The sequence below is a fragment of the Gymnoscopelus braueri genome (genome assembly GCF_963280865.1).
Source record: "Gymnoscopelus braueri genome assembly, chromosome: 24".
NCBI lineage: Eukaryota > Metazoa > Chordata > Actinopteri > Myctophiformes > Myctophidae > Gymnoscopelus > Gymnoscopelus braueri.
In genome coordinates, this window is record NC_137626.1 from 38,863,133 (window position 1) to 38,888,508 (window position 25,376).

The window sequence follows — 25,376 nt, forward strand, 5'->3', positions numbered from 1 at the left end:
ACAGTTTTTTGCAGCCAGCGGATTCTAAAAAACGGGAGTGTCGCGCCTGTCACTCACTTTCAGGACCCTCCCCGTAGCCCGCAACGCCTGCTGCCTTGAGCACCATGTTGCTTCCTGAGTCTTGGGACGGTCTGCCTTCGACTCACCCGATTGGACAGAGGGAGAAAATCAGCGCCTGCCTCCAGCAGTTTTATGCTTAGTCGCGGAGAGCAGATAAACGCAAGGTCTGCGCGACTAGCGGAAAAATCTGCTCTTGCGTGAATCAACGCATTTGCATTGACAATGCATTGGCAGATTCTGCAAACAGCGGCCAGCCAACTCTTGGTGGGAGCGCGCCCTAACAGTATTAAAAATGGGAAATACTCCAGTAAAGTAAAAAAAAAAAATCTCAAAATTGTACTTAAGTACAGTACTTGAGGAAATGTACTTAGTTACTTTACACTACTGCAATTAACCCATTAAGACCTGAGGTCGATTCTGCAAGTGCCTTCTAAATCAGTAGTTCTCAAACTTTAGGTCCTATTTGGCCGCAGACCCCTCCCCATTTTGTGCCAGGGACCCCAGAAGAGAAGGTTTATTTCAAAAATGTTCAAAAATAGCATAAGTGCAAGCTTGCAGCACGGCTCGAAGTGGCGCGCTGTGAGCTTGTATATCTGTTTTTCTTTTCACCAAAACAATATGACTTACACTAACTTTAATATATTTCAGGTTCCAGTATGAAATCAACTGATAGACAGATATCTGTTATAGACTCCATCACTGTGTCACTGGGCTGCTATATCCTTCAGAATTATAGACCTAATTACCTGCTTCAATACACAGCACCATACATTTCTAATATCCCAATCAGAAACATAATCTGTATATGGGTCAGGTATGTGTATATTGGACAGGGCCATTTCAAATATCGTTGCTATTAAAACAAATCATTTCAAAAAATCATATCGATCCATATTTAAACTTTATATATTTAGTTTTTTTTGTAAATTAATGCCCTACTTTGTCCTGCTAGAGGGTTACAAAAAGGCTCAATACGCTGAATGTCCCATTTCACAAGTTTTCAAAATGTATAGAAATCTTTTGACAATAGCCGAAGTACATAAAGTGCTGAAGTAGTTAATGTATGTTTTATAATAATAATCAAAATCTTCAAAGTAACTAGTAACTAAAGTTTTCAAATACAAATAGTGGAGTAAAAGTACAATATTTGGATCTGAGATGTAGAGTGAAAGTAAACATATTGAAAATTGGAATTTACTAGTAAAGTGAAAATACTTAAAATATGCATGTAGGACAAATGTTTTTTTGCATTACAAAACTATGTTGTGTCAGAAAAATAAACGTATGTGATGATGTTATGCCCTCTGTTGGTAGAATGGGTTATTACAGCACAATCCATTCATAACTACAGTCTGACCAACTGGCAGTACTGACTGTTAGGCTGGGGCAATATACCGGTAATATCGTATATCTCGATATCTAAAGACAATACCGGTATTATAAAAAATACCGCATACCGTCATTATATAATAATTAATATATTACATTAAAAAAAAAATATTAAAAAAAAGTTTTTGATTATTTCTTATTTTTTACCTATAAACGTCTAAATTACTTTTTTCTACTTACTTTATTCCGAACCGAAACTGACCCGTGGATAATTGGACTGGACGGAACCGAGAAAATATCCTAATTACTGGACCCGGTCCGAAACGGACCCGTGCTAGGTGGACCCGGCCCGAAACGGGACCGAGGCAAACTGGACCCGTTCCGAAACAAACCGAGGATAATTAAAATGTATTAGACCCGGTCTGACCGGGTCTCTAGACCCGTACTGGACCCGGAGCTCATTTATAGCTAAAATCACCGTGGTATTCAGATTAGCCATGTTTTTCAGTCAACTCCTGCTCCCCCCCCCCGCCCCAACAGAGTAATCACAGACGAGCTGCGTGACGCAGCTCGTGCATTCTGTTCTGTGTTGCAGACAAGACAACATTTCGCCGACTTTATACCGTCTGTCCCCGCAGATTATGTCCATAAACATGCTCCACACAGACGACGTTCCAACTTGCATCTTCCCGGTGGCTTTTGTTTGCATTTCACTTGCTAAAAAGCCTCCATGATGTTACTACGCAGCCGCCCGGAAGACTCGCCCCAAAACACACTCGCCCCCATTTTCTTGTATTTTTTTTTACTGAGGATAAGGTTAGAAATAAGTTAAGGTTTAGGCATAGTTTTACTGAGGTTAAGTTTAGGAATAAGGTTAGATTTTGGCACCGTTTTAATGAGGTTACGTTTAGGATTAAGGTTAGGTTTAGGCATAGTTTACTGAGGTTACGGGGCGACTGTGTTTTGGGGCGACTGCAGTGCGGTGCGCGTGAGATTGGCTGCGTTTCAATCGGCTGTTAACATTAAACTATGAGAGAACAGGCGATATGATTTGGGAGCGTAATTTACAACGCATTGGTCTCATTTTAAAACCGAAGGTTAAAGAGATTAATATAATAATAATAATACAAAGCTGGTCATCGGCAGGTCCATCCATTTCAAATGGATCCGACCGAGAACCGTGACAATTGGAACTGATCCGACCCACCCGAGGGACATGTCAATATTTTGGCCCCGAACCGGCTCGGTTCTCGGTTCGGGGCTCGGGTCTTCGGTTCCGGGTGTTAGTAAGGCTACAGTATAAGTTACTGTATTTGCACTCTAAGCCTAAGGTCATTTAATTCATTGTTTAATGTTTACAAGAGGATGTCATAAAGTCTACTTTAGTTTACCCTCACAGTATTTTGCACTCAGGATTTATGCACACTGTTTTTTAACTGAGGTTAAAAACAGTGTAGACTAATAAATGTTGTTACCTTGTTGGTACATCATCCATTTTGTCCTTGGCTTGTTTCGTTATTTAAAAAATTTTTATAAAAATGTTTATATCATGCGATATAAACATTTTTATATGTGTGCTGTCTGGCGGCTCTTATAATTCCCGCTGCTGCCATCTAGCGGCGGATAAGAAATATAGCATTCAGATCATGGGGAAATTCAGTCTATCACTGGCGCTATTACAACCTTTTTTAATTGGTCGGTAATACAGAAAATCGCGGTAAAATGTAAATCAAAATACCGGTTTTAAAAAATGGATATCGCCCAAGCCTACTGACTGCACACACACACACACACACACACACACACACACACACACACACACACACACACACACACACACGCACACGTGCAGACACACACACGCACGCACGCGCACACACACACACACACACACACACACACACACACACACACACACACACACACACACACACACACACACACACACACACACACACACACACACACACACACACACACACACACACACACACACACGCAGACACGCACACGTGCAGACACACACACGCACGCACGCGCGCACACACACACACACACACACACACACACACACACACACACACACACACACACACACACACACACACACACACACACACACACACACACACACACACACACACACACACACACACACACACACACACACACACACACACACACACACACGTCTTGGGTCAAATACCATTTTGTTTTGTCTTGTTGTTTCAATGTGAAGCATCCATAAATGATACCGTTGTATATGTGTGTATGTATGTGATAACAATGAAGGAAGTTGAAATGTTGAAACACACCCACATACAGAGCCCTGTTTAAAGCATGTGTGTGCATGCTTTAACATACACACACTGCGCTGTGCTTTGCACTTTACACACACACACACACACACACACACACACACACACACACACACTCGCACACACACACACACACACACGTGCATCTATTTTTGTATTTTCCAAAACTGATCTGCAATAGTTATTCAAACTACTCGATTTGATTGATAATACAATAATAATAATAAAAAAGTAATAGTCAATTTTAATACAAATTATCAATTTTGTGGGGGTGGATTCCAATTTTTCTTTTTCTTTTTTCTTTCAAAATGTTTTAAAAATAGCTAAAATAGCTGATCTATTGTAGATCAGCTATTTTTGTTATTATTATTTCTTTTTTTACATCTTGTATATAGTATGAAGATACAAAAAACTAATATCTATAGTGTGACATAAGTGATTAAAACCAAGAAAAAAAGGCAACACATTTGCCATATCAGGATATTTACAATATCCAACAAACTAGTCATAATTCTAACTGGCCGGTCAATGACTTGGGCGGGGTGTCCCTCAGGCTGCAGTAATGGATGCAGGCTGGATATTGTGGGGATCAGAGATCCGGATCAGGATCGCTCCATCTGGTCTGCTGGCGTTAAGATGGTTAAAACCCACTTAAAACCCCATATGGTTGAGCGGAGTATGGTTGAGCTCTATACTAGTGTCTTTTTCAGTTTTAGCTACTATATTAAACATCTTCGCTGAAAATAGCAACAGTTTTCCCTGAGATTATGGATCCTGGGGTTTAAGTGATCAGCAGTACACTAATCACTGTGATCTGCCTTTAACTAAACCACCTCTTGCTCACAATACTAGAGTCTGGGTAAATAAGCCCGTCACAATTATTAGACAATCGCCTAATCGCAATTATTTGAGATAATCGCAATCATTTAACATAATGGTCATAATCGTTGAAAAACCTTTCAAAAGAAATTCCCAAAATTGCGGAAATAGCTGATCTACAAGCTGGTATATCAGGTATTTACGCTATTTGTATAATGGCATGCATAATGCATAATGTCCAATGCCAAAAACACAATTAAATTGTTAGTCGCACTTATTTGTATGACAATTAATCGACAGCTTAAATGTTTTAATCATCTGGGTTTCACTATTAGAGTCTAAAACGGCCCTGAATTCATTCATGGGTGTGGTTTGGGCGTTACTTTAGTAAGTAAGTAAGTATTTTATTTATATAGCACTTCTCACAGAGAGGACTCACAAAGTGCTTCACATGCATAGAGATTAAAAACAAAACAAGGTATTAAAATAGGTAGAACAGTAAAAAAAAAAAAAAAGCCTGTACAATACATCTCAAGCAGTACAGCAATTAACAACACAAACGTGGAAATACAATCATGTAACATCTGCAAAAGCTTGTTCAAATAATAGCGTTTTAAGGTTGTTCTTAAAAATGTCCACAGAGGCTGCAGTTCTCAAGACATGTGGAAGAGCATTCCACATGTTCCATTCATTAATCAAACCAATCAGAGTATCTGCTGCCATTCCCTTTAACTCTTTGACTGCCAGGAATTCATTCATCCGTCTACCGTCCCCTTGCCAGCGAAAACAGCGATTTTACTGTACCTTTGAAAAATCATGGAACATTCTCTATGACGTCCGCTACAGTAAAAAAAAAATGGGCGGTCGCGATCCTCCATCTCAGAGCTATTGTCGTTTGAATGTGGCTTGTTTTTTTTTTAAACAGCAGAAAAACAACAGAAAGCCGAGAACATTTTACCTCTAACATGAAACGTGCCTAGTTTTTTTGTTGTTGTGATCAACTGATTTCTGGGTGTGCTCTTCTTCTTCAGTGGTGCTTGGATCATTCACACATCGGTATGTTTCACTAATTTGCTCGGGCTGCTACTGTTGCCCTAAAAAGATATCTGATCTCCAAGCAAAAAACGGTCGCCGCATGACGCAGTGTATGCTTGTAGATCAGGTATTTTTTTGTGCAACATAAGTGAAATTGAAACACTGCGCTTGTGAAATTGTGAAAATAGACGATCTACAAGCTCACAAGCGTGTAGATCTGCTATTTTCACTACTTTCGTTGCGACACTCTTCTATGATGCATCAGGACATTCAATTATGGAACAAAGTTAATGGAAATACTTCCAGGACTCAAATATGTGCACTGAACAGGTACGTGACCTTGTAAAGGTCAGTTACAAGCTAACACAAACCAAACTAAGAGTGTGCGCACGCGTGCGTGCATGTGTGCATGTGTGTGCGTGCGTGTGTGTGTGTGTGTGTGTGTGTGTGTGTGCGTGTGTGTCGTCTCGTCTAGACGACGAGTCTCACCTTCACGTCGCGATGAATCACATTGTTGTCATGGCAATATCGAAGAGCCTCCAAAATCTGTCTCATGTAGTGGCTGAGACAGACAGACAGACAAAGAGACAGAGAGACAGAGAGACAGAGAGACAGAGAGACAGACAGACAGACAGACAGACAGACAGACAGACAGACAGACAGACAGACAGACAGACAGACAGACAGACAGACAGACAGACAGACAGACAGACAGAGGAAACGAGACAGAGGGGAAGTCAATCTTGCATCCTCAAAGGAGAGTTTATTTCAAGTCTTATTAATATTTCATACCATTCCCCTCACAGGATTGTGTGTGTGTGTGTGTGTGTGTGTGTGTGTGTGTGTGTGTGTGTGTGTGTGTGTGTGTGTGTGTGTGTGTGTGTGTGTGTGTGTGTGTGTGTGTGTGTGTGTGTGTGTGTGTGTGTGTGTGTGTGTGCGCGCGTGCGTGCGTACCTAGCCACTGCTTCACTGTAGACAAATCCGGCGTCTGCCCTCTTCACGATTTCAAAGCAGAGGTCTGCACCGTCCATGCTGAGAGAGAGACAGACAGACAGACAGGCAGATGGAGGGAAGACAACAGCAATGAGAGTCAGAAGGCTAAAGCTGTAACTGGCATGTGTAACATTATGAAACTTTACATGAACACACATTTCACTGTACAAAAATGCAAGAAATGTGCAAAAAAATCATCCCATTGTATAGTGAGCAGTGGTGGAAAGTAACTAAGTACATGTCAAGTGCTGTACTTTAAGTACAATTTGGAGGTACTTTTACTCTAGTTGAGTGTTTCCCTGGCACAAACTATTTTCAGATGGGGGGGTTCCGTGGCCAAATACATATCAATTAGGGTGGCTACTTACTACTCAAACACCATGTAGAGCATTCCATCTGAGCTGTACGTCTCCAAGAGCTCTACGATGTGAGGGTGCTTCAGCATGTGACATATACTGGCCTCTCTCTTCAGGTCTGTAGGGGGGAGAGAAAGAGAGAGAGAGAGAGAGAGAGAGAGAGAGAGAGAGAGAGAGAGTTTGCTACGTTATTTCAAACAATCAATCACAAACTACAATACAACGCCACAATTTAATAAAAGAAATAAGCAACACATCAACAAAAGTGATTCCCATATCGTTAACAGAAAAAGAATACGCCTTCATAGCCCCTATATTTTTTTTAATGATGATTAGCGTTAGCAACGGCTAAAGAAGAAGGATTAGACATGCATGCAAACGTGGAGATTTATTTTTATTTACAAACTGTCTGCATTGATTGACTGGGATTATACATCACGTTATGACCATGCAGGGGCGCTACCAGCAGCAGCAACCAGCGGGCTATCGTAAGAAATTAAGAAACACACAGTGATGGCTTTTAGCCAATAGGGAGAAAGTGAGAAAGTAACGAGAAAGTGACGACTAGTTACAGCATTTGTTTATTGACAGCTTTGCCAAGCTCTATAAAAGTTAAATAAAACATTTGAAAGAAAAAATAATTTGCCTAACAATGATGTCATTGGTAGGCTGGTTTCTGGAGTGTCCACAGCCATCCTATGAAACACAGACCGAGTAGGAAACCATATTGTAATGATAATTGTGATAATTCCTGAGATATATGAAGAAACGTTGAAAACGGGTGCAGTTGTCCTTTAACTCATTAACCGCCAGAGTAAAACATTGAGTTAAGGAAGCACCAATATTCATCCACTGTCCCATTATCCACTGTCAGCTTATTTGGCCAACAACAGCCTCATGGGTCCATTTGGTTCCAATGTGTACTCTCTCTGAGGTACGGATGGATAAATGACCACTGAGGATATCCACAGTGTGCACCGCTATAAAATAGCGGGTTGAAAAGGAGAGGGTCCACTTTAGGGCAGGAGAAGCGGACCATTGACACCACAATGATCTGTTCCAACGCCATAAAAACCTCATTTACACACATCACTCCCCTTCTGTGTGTGTGTGTGTGTGTGTGTGTGTGTGTGTGTGTGTGTGTGTGTGTGTGTGTGTGTGTGTGTGTGTGTGTGTGCGTGTGCGTGCGTGCGTGTATATTACTATACTCGTGAGGACCAAATGTCCCCACAAGTACAGTAGAATTTGACAGATAGACATTGTGTGAGGACCATTTTCCTGGTCAGTAATGGTAATGGTTCTTTTACAGTAAAGACATTTTATTTTTAGAGTTAACTTTGCAATTAAGAACAGAATTGGGTTGGGGGTTCGGCATTTAGGGGTTTGGTTTAGGGCTTTAGCATTGTGCCGCGCACTGAAAATAGCTGATCTACAAGCTTGTAATGCGTTTCAGCGCGACACATTGTGAGCTTGTAGATCGGCTATTTTCAGTTTATCATTTAGGGATAACAATGGCTTTTTTTCTTTTTTTCAAAATGGCGCTCCAAAAATTGCTAAAAAGGTTGATGTCCTCACAAGTATAGTAATCCAAGTGCGTGTGTGTGTGTGTGTGTGTGTGTGTGTGCGTGCGTGCGTGCGTGCGTGCGTGCGTGCGTGCGTGCGTACGTGCGTGCGTACGTGCGTGCGTGTGTGTTACACAACAGCGCACAGACAGACAGTGTGTTGGGACTACAGAGCCTCCATTCTACTCATCTTCCTTCTCTTTCATTCTCTCTCTCTCTCTCTCTCTCTCTCTCTCTCTCTCTCTCTCTCTCTCTCTCTCTCTCTCTCTCTCTCTCTCTCTCTCTGTTGGTGACATTTCCATCAAGTATCCTGCCGGCTCAATTTCTCCATGCTTTTCTTTATTCTATCTTACTTCCACTGGACAGATCAGCGGCAGGTATTCATTCCTTCATTCATTCATTCATTCATCAAACCTCTTATTTACACCAACATTGGTTGTGTGATGCATTTATTGCGGTCTCATTGGCATCCGTCTCATGAAGGCTTGTATCGCGTAGCCAGACTAAATCTCCCAATGCCACATATAGTCTGGAACTACCTGATCCTCTGATTTTCAGAGCTTCTGTGCTCCAGACCAAAGTGAGGTCCGGGGACCCCCAGAGGTCCTTGAGGGGTTCCAGGGGGTCCCCAGCAAAATGTGTTAATACAGCATCACAATCATTTTAACTCCTTTATCCATATCTATACTACAATCCGCAAACTGGCTGTACCTGTGTTTGTACCAAAAAAACTGCACACTGCGCATGCGTATTCACCGCTGTTGCCAGATCGTGCGCGAGCAACAAGCAACCAGCTTCATGAAAAAACACAAAGCTGCGCACTGCGCATGCGTCGACATACTTTCTCGAACCAATTTACACCCACTTCACGCTTACAACACCTGGACATGGCAACACAACCCAACCTCACTCTCCGAGCCTATCAGCGTCGTCGCTCATCGTTCTGTGATTGACAGCAAAAGTTGGCCAAACAGGTGGCGAGTTCGACTGAGCCCGAATGGCTCCGAGTGCAGCCGACAAAAGACGAACGGCAGCCATTGTTGTTTGTGCGAGTCAGGGTGCGAGTGCCTTCACTTCTTACCTTAGCTTATAAAACGCTCTCAAACTTCTTCTTTGAGGCACGGAATTCACTTATAACATATCGTTTGGATAGAATTTAGTTGTTTCACTTCATATGTGTGGTCAATTAATCATGAAAGAGCCTATTTAAAAATAAAAATTCAGAGAACCGGCAGGGGCGGTCAGTGACACGCATGTATCCAGGGACAGAGGGGGAGAGAGAGGGAGGGTGGGAGAGAGAGAATAGTTAGCCAAACACAGCGAGAGAATTTTCGCTGACGGACAGAGAGAGACAGAGAGACATAGAGGGAGAGAGAGAGAGAGAGGAAGAGAGGGAGGGAGGGAGGGAAATTGAGAGAGAGGGAACGAGGGAGGGAGAGAGAGGAAGACAGGGAGAGAGAGAGGGCCAGAGGGGAGAGAGAGACAAGGAGATGGAGAGAGAGGGATGACGGCAGGATGCGATGCGTTTTTTGGGGGAAATTTTTATCCCACGATTTTTGAACCCCAAAATAAGCGAGCCCTCGCTTATTTTTGCGCGGACGTAATTTGTTTGTCATTGTGGTGAATGTTGTGTGTGCTGCTGATGTTGCTTTGGGGGGGTTGGGGGGGGGGTACTAGAATTCTGCCCGCGTAGCGGGCAGAACTTCTAGTTGTATACGTTGGCTCTTCAAAAATAGCAGATAGGCCTATACAAGCCGCGCTGCAAGCTTGTACATCTGCTATTTTTTAACCTTTTTTTAAAACAAAAAATTAAATCATTTTGACATTTTTAACACACATCTTCTCTTCTGGGGGTCAATCTGGCACAAAACAAATTTCAGATGGGGGGTCACGAGACTACATGAAGCCTACACTCCAATACTGCTGTTGGCCTGGGGCCAAACCCTCCACCTTCACACTTCAAGTGGCCTCTTACTCATTTCCTCCGCCTGTGACTCGTGACAATGTCACGAACATGAACCATCAAATATAATTTGATAGCAGGGGTCTTCAACAGAGGGTCCGGTTTTAGTTTTTTTTACACTAACCACCTCAACCCTAGCATCCCTATTCTGAGGCGAACATTTGCCGAAAATAGCCTGATCTACAAGCTCACAACGCCTCACAACGTGAGGCTTTCTCTCTCCTCTCTCTCTCAGCTAAGGGATCCTTGGCCTGAAAAACCCCTGATTTTTTTTACGCGTCCTAAAACCACCTATTACCCTTGTTTTCACCTATATTTTGTCAGTTAGTGAAACGTTTTCCTTTCAATTTCAAAACTTTAGAGGTGTTTAAAAAATCGAGTGTTTTGTCAATTATTTAGGGGGCCCACTTGCAATATCCTCACGTCCCATTCCTGTTGGGAATCACTGGTGTCAACCATATGGGGTTTAAGTGGTTAACACCTATAACTGCTCCTGATAAGCAGGTTGGTGCCTTGCATGGTTTCCTCTGCCGTCGGTGTGTGAATGGGTGTGTGTGAATGGGTGTGTGTGAATGGGTGTGTGTGAATGGGTGTGTGTGTGAATGGGTGTGTGTGTGAATGGGTGTGTGTGTGAATGGGTGTGTGTGAATGGGTGTGTGTGAATGGGTGTGTGTGTGAATGGGTGTGTGTGTGAATGGGTGTGTGTGAATGGGTGGATGTAATGCGCACTGTAAAGCGCTTTGGATAATGGCGTTATAACTTTTTAGCTCAGGACCCAAAAGGGAAATGAGACTAGTGAAAATAGCAAATCTACAAGCACGGGCGGATTAACCCTTCGAGACGCCCGGTGCTACGACCGGTTTCGGTGCCCCCCGCCCCCAATTGTATTATAATGAGCATTAGTGAGGACTAATTATATGAAGGTGAGGTTGAAAATGGGTGAAGTCGTTCTTTAAGCTATAGACATATAAAGGTAGACGCCTCCTCCGGCTCTGAGGCGTCTGTATCTCGGGCACGCACCAGCTTCCGCCCTCCCTCGGAAAATGTCCTCGTGCGTCACAGAAGGGGACGTTCGGTAGGCCAATCAGAGGCAGGGTGGGGCGGGTCTTTTCGTAACCCAGCCCTTAACCCTTTAACACTAGCATGACTGAGGTTTCATTATCCTCCACACTGCCTGAAAAACGATCATTTTGATCCCCAAATCAGGCTATCCTATTGGCTACTGTCTCCCCTCTGTGCTCCAAACTAGTTCACACTTTCTCCCCCAAACAGTGGGGGGTTCCATTGTCTTCTAAATAGCCATTAACATCTCAATTGCTCTCTGCTCAGTCAGTGAGCCCACATAATTGTTGTTGTAGGCAGGCAGAAACATTATAAAATAGTAATGTAGTATACATATATATAAAATAGTATTATAAAATGTAATGGTAACTGCAGATTCTGTATGTAAAATCTTTATAAAAAAGCGTATAAAACAGTGCGATCTGTAGCGTCACATTAAACTCTTCAGTGAAACATGGAGCCTATATGAACGCTGAAGCCACTGTCTAATTACGTGACTATCTCCATTGTCCAAAACACATGGATATCTCTTGACAAACCAATAGTATATTATATAATATTCACATTATTGTCTGAGCGTAAAGCTCTCATTCTATCAGCTGTCCACGCTGACAGAAGCGTCTCCTCTCCTGTCCCTCTCTGTCCCTCTCCTCTCCATGTCAGCGTAACAAGTGAACACATCGCTATGTTCCACAAATGTGCTAATTCCTGCTCTACTCCTGCGCTAAATATCTGATCTACAAACATAAAACAGTCGCTGGCTGACGAGCAATCTGCTTGTAGATCGGATCTGTTGGCGCAGCATTGGGTTGCCAAATTTTGCGAGAGAAATAAGCAGTCAGGTCTATGAAAATGTTACTGCATGCGTCGTTGTGCCCTAAGAAAACAGTGAGGCATGAAACCATTGCATTGTAAATGGGGTTTATAGCCGAGGCTAATTTGCAACCCCAGTCCCTGGTTAGACCTTTCTATATAAATATTTACCTAATAAAAAATCATTTACAAAAGGACATGCATGAATCTCTAATCTAAACAAGTATGAAAAGATATTTATATCTGCAAAGTAACTAGTAACTAAAGTTTTCAAATAATTGTAGTGGAGTAAAAGTACAAGATTTGCCTCTGAGCTGTAGTGGAGTAGAAAAGTATTACCATTATAATGTAATTATAATAATAATAATAATAATAATAGAAAGACGTGAAAAACAAGCCCAAAGTCGCTTATAATAAGCAGACATGGCAACATAGACTCGTCAGCAGCGAGTCTGCTGTCTACGGGCGCTCTGCGGGGGGTCTCGAGGTGTGAACTACTCTTCCATGGGGGAGAGAGGGGGAGAGCGGTCAATTTAGCCAAAATATAACGGCTGGGATGGTATATATGGTATATATTTCATATTTATAATACGTTTCAGAAAAAAAATAAACTGAGATGATTTGAAACAAATATTTAGGAAAAGTCATGAAAGGGGAACTTTCTCAGAGCTTCATGAGAGAAGATAATCCACTTTAAATTCTCAAAATCGGTCATATTGATGGCTTAGTCATGCAAGTGTTAAGAGGTAGCCGCGCAGCAACTTGTCAGTTAGACGTGCTGTGATTGGGCAGTAGTCAACGCGCTGTGATTGGCCAGTAGTCACTTTGAGTGGCAGCTTGCCCTCTATGGCGGCCGCCAGAGCCTTGTATTGCGATACAGGTCGCTCACTCGCTCTAATGAACTGCCGAGGCCAATGAGGTATCTAGGTTTCTATATCTATGCTTAAAGCCCTATATACATAATTTGTCGTATGTCAAACAGCGAAAATAGCTGATGTACAAGCTCACAACGTGACACAACGTGACCCTTTGTGAGCTTGTACATCAGCTATTTTCGTTCTTTGACAAATGTGGATTTGTATCTCTTTTTTGTTTTGTAACTTCTTGATTTTTTTTAAATTATTTTTTTACATCGAACATTTTAATCTCCCCCAAAATAGCGAGTCCATGTTGACTGAGGTTCAGAGCTTGTGTCTTCCTGTTGTCACCTGCCATGGTGTCATCTCTGAGCCACACTCACAGATGGTCCTGCTGACTGCCAGCACTGTGTCACTGATAGCACAGTATGACAAACACACACACACACACACACACACACACACACACACACACACACACACACACACACACACACACGCACACACGCACGCACGCACGCACGCACACAGACACACACACACACACACACACACACACACACACACACACACACACACACACACACACACACACACACACACACACACACACACGCACACATGCACACACGCATGCATACACATACGCATGCACGTACGCATGCACGCAAGTACTCACATGCAAGCACTCACACACGCATGCAAGCATTCACACACACACACACGGGTGCGCACACGCACACAACCACTCACACAAGCATGCAAGCACTCACCCATACACACACAAGCATGCGTGCACACACACACACACAAGCATGCGTGCACGCACACACACACAAGCAAGCTCATACACATACAGTAAAGACACACATGCAGACAAAAACATGCAGATGCACACACACACACACACAGGTGCACACACGCACACAACCACTCACACAAGCATGCAAGCACTCACCCATACACACACAAGCATGCGTGCACACACTCGCTCGCGCACGCAAGCACACACACAAACACCAGAGGTCGCGTTAGTCCGGTTTTGACCGATTTTTTATGACAAAGACCGGAAAAAATTAATCTCTCCGGACATCCTGACCGGTTGATAATGACACGGCAGGTCATTCATTATCACCGCAAATTAGGCACATTTCAAATCCTCTGCTTTGCAAGCTCTCTCTCTCTCCCTCTCTCTCTCTCTCTCTCTCTCTCTCTCTCTCACGCGCTCGCTCTCTCGCTCTTTCTTTCACTCTCTCTCTTAACAGCATGTTTCTGGGAGAGAGAGAGAGGTAGAAAGAAAGAGTGTGTCACACGCTGTTAAGTTACACCTATTTCCTGTTAATAATAACCAGTGTAAAATGTGCTGCATTGGGCGGTAAATGGGAGACACTTTATTGTGAAGGTACAACAGGAAGAAGAGAGTTGTTGCAGCTGCTGCTGCGTAGAGACTGCGGTCTCGGCAGTCAGACAGAGACCGCGGTCCGGTTACAAGTTACATTATATAAAGTTGTGTATTTAACACTCAGTCACACACAAGTTGTATCATTACGAGTTAGAATATGTCACAGATACTAGTCTACTACAAGGGCACTTGTGAGTAAAGTTGGCAAGTTGCCCTACAGTTTAACAACAGTGCAGGTTGAAGATGAAATATCCAACACGCGTAAATACTCTCCACAACAGCTATAGGCTACTGCAACTATGGCATCGAGGTGAAACACGACGTTAATCATAATGGTGGACCTATTTTTAACTCTATGAGGTGGACACGTTAAAACGTTACCACTTTGAACTGAATAGCTCTATGAGGAGACAACAAGATTCTCACAACTCATCAACTTTCCCACGGCTGTCCCAACTAGACGCACGGACGGCATCCACTGTCTAACTATACAGTATAACCTCCTGTGAGTGAGTAGTGGTCTATAATTTATTGCCCTAGCTAACAGGTCAGCTGAAGGATTAATCTGAAATGCCCAATTTTGTGCAGTGCCCTTTGATTAGAAAATGCATTCAAACGCAATTGATTATTGAGAAACCATTACGCACACAGCATGCGCAAATGGTAATGTAGGTAATTAATGTATTTGTGTAAGATGACCCTGCTATATAAAATGTGTATATTATGATGGTTCATGTTCAAATAGCTCAATCCAAAATATAATGCTGTAGGCCTAAGTGTTAGGCTGTATTTACGCACCTGCTTGTCATTAATGCATAAAAATAATTATGACCGTTATTTTTGTCAGATGTCCGATAAATTTGGATCCTTCCGGACATTGGGACCGGCAGATTAAAATCATAGCGCGACCCCTGACACACACACACACGCATGTAGGCACACGCACACGCACACTCGCACGCAAGCACATGCACGCACGCACACACACACACACACACACACACACACACACACACACACACACCCCCACACACACACACACACACACACACACACACACACACACACACACACACACACAGAACCCAGCGTGACACAGCTCAAAACCACATGGCAAGTCATGCCATGCACCACACACATGTTCACAAACAGAGAAACGCGCGCGCACACGCACGCACGCACACACACGTTGTCCGATATAACCTGACATGTTTACAGAGTATAATGCAGAAAAAGCAGCATGAGGCCATTTAGAAACAGTGTTCTGCTTTATAACCGTCTCATGACCACTGCCTTTCTCATGGAAATCTGGAATACCTGACTGCCTGTAGAAGTGTTTGTCTTCATATGTACATTCCCTTCACTCTACTAGGAACTTTAGTTTCTCTCCTGTTTTCCTCGCTGTTCTTCTGAATTTATCCTGTACTTTCCTGACAACTACAAACTACAAATGATGACAAAAAAAAATTCACCCACTTCTTTACCAACACATTCTCACTCCCAAGACGGCAAACGGGTGACAGCTTGGGACGAATTTGACCAAACAGCAAATGTTTGACATTTCTAACGGGACGAAACTCGAAAGGTAACAGTTAAAAGTCCACTGTTCCGTCACCTGAACTGAGCTCACCTGCTACGCGTGTGTGTGTGTGTGTGTGTGTGTGTGTGTGTGTGTGTGTGTGTGTGTGTGTGTGTGTGTGTGTGTGTGTGTGTGTGTGTGTGTGTGTGTGTGTGTGTGTGTGTGTGTGTGTGCATGCGTGCATGCATGTTAAGGGATGGACATTTGGACCTTTTTTGGTAAACGTTTAAACTTTGGACTGTGGGCCAATTTTTTTTACGTCATATCAATAAATAAAGTTGCAGTCCTATGTGTGGGCCTGAAACATGTATTGTAACATACATTAGGTCCAGTGGTGAAGAACACATTTTTTTTACTTAAGTAAAAGTATCAATTATTTTTCAAATAGCTGAAGTATATATATATAAGGCTTAAGTGGTTAATGCATGTTTTGTAATAATAATCAAAATCTACAAAGTAACTAGTAACTAAAGTTTTCAAATATAAGTAGTGGAGTAAAAGTACAATATTTGCCTCTGAGATGTAGTGGAGTAGAAGTAAAAGTATTGAACATTAGAAATACTCCAGTAAAGTAAAAAACCCTCAAAATTGTACAGTACAATGAGTACAAAATACAGTACTTGAGTACATGTACTTAGTTCCACCACTGATTAGGTCTACATGTATCTCATTCTGTAAGGTTGTGTTCTTCTCTTCAAAATGTTTTATTGTAAAATATTGGAACAATTATATATTCTATTAAATGATTTATTCCAGTAATATTCAGATAATATTTCACTTTTTTTCCTACCGTCCTAAACGGTTAGTGACACACATTCAGGTAACTGTCCCATCCCTAGTGTGTATATATATATATATATATATATATATATATATATATATATATATATAGAGTGTGCATGTGTGTCTCACCCTCTGTGCTGAGGCCGGGGCTGGAGGTGAAACTGGCCACATCTACGATCTTCACTGCAAACTGCTGGCCTGTGTCTCTGTTGATACATCGCCGCACCACGCTGAACGGACCCCTTCAACACACACACACAAACACACATACACACACACACACGCACACGCACACGCACACGCACACAGTGTACAGAGTTAGTGACAAAAACCACGCACAAAACCACTGGAAACACTTTGGACATGTGCATTTTCAAACAGTGATGAAAATTAACATGATAGCAATGAATTATTTGATTAATTGTTTTTGTTTGGAGCATTAATCAATTATAAAAACAATATACTGTACATACATTCATAACAATATTTTTTAAAGGTTATTTTGTGGTCGATTAATCGAGTAATAGTTTTTAACCACTTGAACCCCAGCATCCATATTCTGGCGATAACCTTAGCCCAAACATTAGCGTTGTTCCGAGTTGTGAGCTTGGAGATCTGCTATTTTTGGCAAAGAGATTTGGTGCAGACAGGGGTAAAGGGTAAATAGAGGTTTATATATACAGTAGGATGTATATGATAGCTGCTGAATAATCCAATTAGATTTTAGTCAGTCATGCACACACCTTATGAAAACTTCATTTTGCACGCACTCGCACGTACACACGCACGCACGTGCGTGCACACACGCACACGCACACGCACACACACACACACACACACACACACACACACGCTTGTATTACGATTATCAACATTTTTAGACAGTGATTTTATCAATGCTATGTATATATATACACACATTTATTTATTATTTTGTGGTTCACGACACCAGTGTGCAACTAATCGCAAATAAAGCATAACTCCATCTCCAATTCCTAAAACCTAAGTTATAAATGTAACACATCTGTGCACACACACACAGATGTGTGTGGAGGACCTTGCAGAGAGGGAGGGTTAGCTTGCATAGCCTAGCGGTTAGCTTCAGGGCCTCCACTGGAGTCCCAGCAGTGTGAATTACAGGGTGTGTGGACGCGCCCTGGCACTGCGTGGCCCCACAGCTGTAAAAGCTCAAATAAAGGCTCCGTTACGCCCCATTTGTGTCAAGCTCTGAAAATAGCAGACCTACAAGCTCACAACACGACACGTCCCCGGACACGTTGCGGGCTTGTATGTCTGCTATTTTCGATGGAGCATAAATTAGGCTTTTTTCTGAAACCTGAGTTGGGGAATAAACCCAGGCTGAAGCCTAATTTATGCCCCAGGATATAGCCGATCTACAAGCTCACAAACGGGTCTGCGTTGCGTTGTGAGCTTGTAGGCTGTTACAAGCAAAAGTCCTGGACAAAAAATTTTACTTGAGTAAAAGTACAAAAGTATTGGCATTACAATAAAGTACCAAAAGTGGAAGTAGTCAGTAAGAATGTCCCATTTCAGAGGATTTCTCTATGGTTCCCCAAATTTTACAAATTCCTTCAAATATAGCAGATCTACAAGGTCACGGAGTGTCACGATGGCACTCACGATGTGAGTTTGTAGATCTGGCATTTCATTTTAATAGCCAAAGTATAAAATAGGGCATAATTGGTTAAAGCAATTTGTTTTGTAATGTAATGTACTTTTATCTAAATCTTCATTGTAGTGGAGTAAAAACTACAACATTTTCCTCTGAGATGTAGTAGAATTTTAAAAAATAGACGTACTCAAGCAAAAAGGTAACTCAAACTAAAGTAAATGTACATAGTTACTTCCCAACACTTCTTGTAGGTCTGTTATTTCCGGCGAGCGCGACACCGCTGTAAGAGGAAGTTTATATCAGGCTCATGCCGGGTGGTTTTGTGCATGGGAGGGGGCGGGGCCAATGTGACTACGGTGGGAATGAACGCAAGCCGTGAGCATTGGTGGACACAAACCACGGTTGCCATGTCTGCTTACTATAAGCAACAATGGGCTTGCTTTTCTGTTAAGTCACTCGTAAATATTGGTAATTGCAGGTTGTGTTTTGTTCCTTTTTTTCTTATTTCTAATGTGTAGTTGCTTATTTGGACTTCCTTCCTAATGTCGTTTAATCCAGTGTTTTTCAAATATTCTCGTGTCAAGGACCCCCAAATTAATATGTATTTGTCCGCAGACCCCATCTGAAAATATTTTAGTTCCAGGGTACCCAATACAATATTTGGGTTGTTAAATGTTTCAAAATGTTTTTTTTGGGATGCGCTCAGGTGGCACAGTGGTAAAGCATGTGGTATAGCCCATGACTTTCACTCCACTACATGTCACATAGAAATATTGTACTTTTGACTCCACCACATTTATAGCAAGGGATTGAGACCCAAACGTACAAACATGTATTATGAATTAACCATTTAAGCTCTATTTTTATAATATATTTGAAAATAGCCGATCTACAATCTCACAATGCATCGGAGCGTGGGATTGTAGAATTTTTTTTTTGTAACTGTGTTTTTTTTATCATAGATCTGCCATTTCTGCTATATCGGAAAAGCTTTGAATGTGATAGTGCATAAGCGCATGTGTGTGTGGGTTTTTATACATATTGAACGAATGAAAAGACAACAAGAGCTTGTGACTAAATAATAGCTCTATTGGATTCATTGGAACACAGGTTCTTTTTTTTCATTTTCTGAAAAGTAACTGTTTTGAACATACAAGGTTTCTGACCAACAGCACCGATATAATATGTCCACCACTGCCAGTGTGACTGCGGTGGGAAAGGACATCTGGAAGCTGTGAAGACATCTGGCTGAAAGGACGTCTGGGGCGTGTTTGCTTTATCCTACTGGGCCAGCCAGACGGGTGGGGTTACACACAGTTCAGCACATAACTTGTTCCGTCGGTAACAGACGGGGGACAAGCCACCGTTTTGCAAGTTCTAAGTAAAGTCTCAAGTCTTTGCTCTCGAGTCCCGAGTCAAGTCATGAAAGGGAAGTCCCGAATCAAGAGAGGTAAGTCCCAAGTCAAGACAATCAAGTCCCAAGTCATGACAGGCAAGTCCAAGTAAAGTCCAAGTCCAAACCTTTTCTTGCTTTGAGTTCCAATCAAGTCCTAGGCTTGTTGGAAGGTATCAAGTCACTTGAAAAGACTTGGATTTGACCTGTTGTTTCATCCCTAGAGTCCAGAGAGGGCGGTAGGTAACACTTGCTATGTCTCCCTTGTCTATACACGTATAATAAGCGTACTTATAATGCATTATATATGTCCATAACCCTGTATAATTAGAGTTCATAAATAACTCATAAATTCTCATAATGCTTTATAACAATAATAATGACACATTAGAAAGCATTATATAATGACATAAGGTCAAGTATAAAAGCATCGTAATCGGCTTATAACACTGTATAATTACAGTTATAAAAAGCACTCATAAGTATTCATAATGCAATCGTAACACATTATAAGGCCTCTTATAATGACTCATAAGGTCAAGTATCATATACTTTATGATTACTGGTCACTCACTGACTTTTTCTTTTGGCCAAGACCATGTATTATAATGATCATACTTGTATTGCGATATGATTTTATAATACATTATAATCACTGTTATAATGCAATATAGAATATTTTTAAGACACTATAAGTGGTCATTGGGTATAGTAATCAAAGTAAAATAAATAGCATTCATTTTACGCAAGAACAACAAAAGGTTTCTGCCTACACCTTCAGGAAGGTAATTACTTTATAATCCCTTATAATCTTATAACACTTATAACTCTTATAATCTCACTATAATGCATTATAACAGTGATAATAATACATTTTAACAGTGATTATAATACACTATAGCATTATTATAATGTATTACAACTGTGATAATTATAATGCGCGATGATCCTTGCCAAAACAAAAGTCTGTGAGTGTCCAGCAATTATGAAGTATTATAACACTAGGCCTTATAAGTCATTATAGGGTGCTCAGGTGGCACAGTGGTGAAGTGCCTGCCCACCACCGCAGAGGTTGTGGGTTCGAATCCACCGTGGTATATCCTGCTTTGTCAAGTGTCTATACAAACATAATTGGCCCCTGTTCGGGGAAGGGAAGCCGGGTGGGGAGGGTGAGATTTGTCACTGCACGTACTCCTACAGGCACCTGTCAGCAGGGAGTGTTGGGCGGAAGAATGTTCTACGTCCTCCCAGTGGGGGCTCCTCAATGACAGGTGAGTCAGTAGGATACAACAGCAGTGACAACTAACAAGTGTGTGGGGAAGAATCAAATGGCAACATTTAGGAGAAAAGCCACCACCCTTTGTAGATTTTGATTATTATTACAAAACCACTTCAGCCCTATATACATTTTGGCCATTTGAAAATAGCAGATCTACAAGCTCACAATGCGTCGCCATGCGACACATTGTGAGCTTGTAGATCTGCTATTTTTTAAAGATTTTTATGCATTTTATTTAAACACTTTGTGAAATGGTGCATTCTGCATAATGAGTACTTCTACTTTTGGTACTTTAAGTACATTTTGATAGCAATACTTTTGTACTATTACTCAAGTACATTTTGAATTTCGGACGTTTACTTGTAACAGAGTATTTCTACATTGCAGTATTGATACTTTTAAGTAAAAACCTCCACTGGACAGGACTATAGACCAATTATTTCTTTACAAACATTGAGACTGGACGCACAGGTGACTGTTTCATGTAATCAATTCCCAACAGATCCCCAAACCTGTTGTTTTGGGGTGCGCTGGTTTCAGTTCATTCAACCCCCTCTTGTGTGTTGGCTAGTGAGGTGCGCCCTTGCGAGACATATGTACTTCACCCCGCAACGGTATTGCGCGCCGAGAACAGCTGACATACAAGCTCACAACCGCTTCACGGATGAGATTTGGCTTGACGGGCTGCAGCTGCACAAGCAAGAGCAGGCTCTGGTGCCATGATCATAGAGCGCTCCCTCCGCTCTTATGACAGCCACTGGAGGTGGGGTTTGGGGGACAACTGTTTTGAATTGTTATTATTGTTTACACACAACAGAAACCAAGAAATATACATTTCAAGAGCGAGAGATCACAGTAAAAATCCTAAGCATTCTTCCTCCACATTGGGAGAAAAACAGCATCTGAAAGTTTGATGGGATGCATTTTTACACCTGAGGCTGTGACTACTTTTACATTGCATCTTATGAGCGGTGGGGTTCATTTGGTGCCGGCCTGCGCGTGCATACTGGTTCTTATCAGTGTGACGTCGTCTGTTAAGGCGTCTATTCACCTGTTTCCTAGGCTGTGTGTTTTCCACTTCCTGTCGATTTGATTCAATGAAATCCAATGAAACTGGTCAGATGACCAATGATATCCAATGAAATCGACAGGAAGTGGAAAACACACAGCCTAGGAAACAGGTGAATAGGCAACACAGCCTGGCTGTTCGTCCTGTCTTGTAGACTGGCATTTTTCAGCACAAGACACCGTCACACGACAAACTATAAGATCCAGCTTAAGTGGTTAAGCAAGCAGAAGCTCCAAAAGCTTTGATTTAGCAGAAAGTTGCCTTGTAAAGTCAATACATCACGGGGGGTGTGTGTGCGCGTGTGTGTGCGTGTGCATGTGTGCGTGCATGTGTGACTATAATGACAAATCCAGCCATGCGGGAACGTAGGCAATAAGTGCTCATTCCCTCCGGGGTGGGGGGAGGGGGGGTCCGACCATAAACACCCCCTCGTCCCCCATCTCTCAGGGGACTCCACAGGGATCCTACCGAGGATCTCCCCCCCCCCCCCCGCCTGAAAAGCGACCTCTGCCCTCTGCTTGATGACCTGTCAAAAAGGTGATTGGCTGCAGCAGCTGCTTTTCACAATAACAGAGTTTGGGAATGGTGGGTGTTTGTGGTTCACGATAGATCAAGGGGTCTTCGACAGTTTTCAGGCCAAGGACCCCTTAGTTGAGAGAGGGATGAAGCAGAGATCCCCACAATACATATTATAAAATTGTGTTGCAGATAAAAATTGTTCGCATAATTTGCATATATGATAGATATGTATTTTCAGACCACTAAAACTCTAAGACCACTACAGACTCACTACTTAGTAAACTTGACCTCTGGCTCTGTACTTGGTCTGCTCTTTTTCCCCCTCTACACCAAACCTCTCTGCAGGAAATAGCCGATCTACAAGCTCACACGAGGGGTTGTGGGCTTGTAGATCGGCTATTTTCGGCTAATGTTCCCCTCAGAATAGGGATGCTATGGTTGAAGTGGTTAATGTAGAAACAAAAACAAATGTTCCTACTGTATCACACAAAGATTTGGCGCCCACCCCTGTAGTAACTCTGAGGACCCCCTAGGGGTCCCAGACCCCCTGTTGAAGACCCCTGGGTTTATACTGTATTTCTACAACTGTGACTGTCTATTACCGTCTTATGCGATTATTAACTTTCCATAATAATCACAATAATTACAGATAGACAATATATTTTCTTTTTTTTTATTATAACTTTTTATAATGAATTAAATTGATTAACTGTTGCACCGCTAAACGTTTGTAAAAGCTTGCATTGCTAAATTATTCTAAATAAAAAATATCATTTATTATGAGTTTACTCAAATAATTAGAATGTCTTCTTTTTCTAAAAAGTTTCAACATGGTCGATCCTCTGGAAAGTTGTTTTTAAACAACTCTATGCTCTATGCACAGCAGCCATATTGGAAAGAAATTGGGCCTCTTCCTTACTGCCTTCACAGGTGTGACCAATTATTCTAATTAAGGTTGTGTTCCATTCTGGTCAAACAGCGTCAATATCCAGTGTTGCCAGATGTTGTGTGATAAATAAGCAAAGGTTCTCAGATCTACAAGCTCACTTTGTGCCGTGCACAAGCTCCTGCATCTGCTATTTTGGAACATTTTTGAGAAATCTTGAAAGTGTTTGAAAAATGTTGGATCATTTTGATTTATTTGAACACAAATCCTCTCTTCTGGGGGGGTGGGGGGGTACCTGGCACAAAACATTTTCAGATGGGGGGGGGTCCGCGGCCATATACATATCATTTTGGGTGGTCCTTGACACGAAACAGCTTGAGAACTACTGATTTAGAAGGCATTTGTAGAATCGGCCACGGCCCTCGGGTCTTAACTTATTCAGTGCCAAGTAAATAAAAAAATGATTGCGTACTGCGAGTGATTTTTCGATTATCTTACCTCTTCAAGTAGTCACAGAATATTTATGTAAGTATGATCAATCCCCTGATAGTTGCTAATCACAGAGGGTTTCACTGTGCTTCCGTATAAAGAGAAAAAAGTAATTGCGACCTCTCGTTCGCTTGTTATACGCCATTGAAAATGGCATGTCTCGCCAAAAATACATAGGAAAAAAAACACAGGAGACAATACAAATAAAATACAGAGAAATACAGGATTTTTAAGTAATAAGTTAACCAAGAAGTGAATGGCGCAGTAAACACTGTACTTTAGTAAACATACTTTGTTACCCACACCAGCCTGTCAGGGACAATAACAGAGCGCTGTGCAGGACAACAATGCGGCAGCATTGCAAGCAATAATAAGATAATTGGTTCTGCACATGTTGACAAGGAGTTAAGGTTAAAGGTCAGTGTCTACACATAACTGCCAGGGTCAACCAACAGTGATAGAAGTCAGTGCAGAGACGGGTACAACATCCTATCCTGAGCAGTTTGCAGTCTCCCTTCGCTAATGGCTTATCCGGGGGTATAACGTTACAGTCGGTCAGAAACCTTGTAATTCCATATTTCTTTTTCTTTTTTTCTCCTCGTAAATTAATGCCCTACTTTGTCACACAAGAGCGTCACACAAAAGTAGCACTGTGAGCTTGTAGATCGGCTGTTTTCGCTATTTTGGGACATTTTTTAAAGTGAAAGTGGTTAACGGAGTAGTTCACCCAACCATCCATCAATTACACACCCCATGAAGCCTTGAATTCATGGAGAGTCTATCCGGTCACCGGCTTTGAATGCTATCGATGTATTGAATAGGACATTATCACGTTTTATCAGACCATTGAATGGGCGAGTAGGCGACATACTGACCTAACCGCGATTTATCAGACCACCATTGAATGGGCAAAGTAGGCGAGATTCTGACCTACCCGCGATTTATCAGACCATTCATTGGGCGTAATCAGGAGACCTACCGGAGGCAGAGCAGTCCTCACAACATGATACCTATCGGTACATAACTCGGGCGGCGCTTACTCCACTGAGTAGGCTCAAGCGAACGTCGAAACGTTCAGCACGGCAACTCGCTCGCTGCTGCTCGCTCGGTGGTGCTTCACGTGGCTCCAGTTCGCTTGAGACTGCTCGCCTCCGACATGGTCTGAAACCGAAACTTA

At 42.1% G+C, this 25,376-nt stretch overlaps 1 protein-coding gene across 2 annotated transcripts in view; it reads right to left on the reverse strand.

Annotated features, from left to right (window-relative positions):
* The window catches only part of LOC308080392 (peripheral plasma membrane protein CASK-like), a 94,949-nt gene that overhangs the window by 55,660 nt on the left and 13,913 nt on the right, over positions 1-25,376 (reverse strand). For both annotated transcript variants that reach the window (XM_080422235.1, XM_080422234.1), the window contains exons 2-5: positions 17,061-17,173; positions 6,923-7,028; positions 6,516-6,593; positions 6,051-6,123 (exon numbers count right to left, since the gene is read on the reverse strand). In XM_080422235.1, coding sequence (XP_080278361.1) covers positions 6,051-6,123; positions 6,516-6,593; positions 6,923-7,028; positions 17,061-17,173 — 370 coding nt within the window. The remainder of the gene's footprint in view (positions 1-6,050; positions 6,124-6,515; positions 6,594-6,922; positions 7,029-17,060; positions 17,174-25,376) is intronic.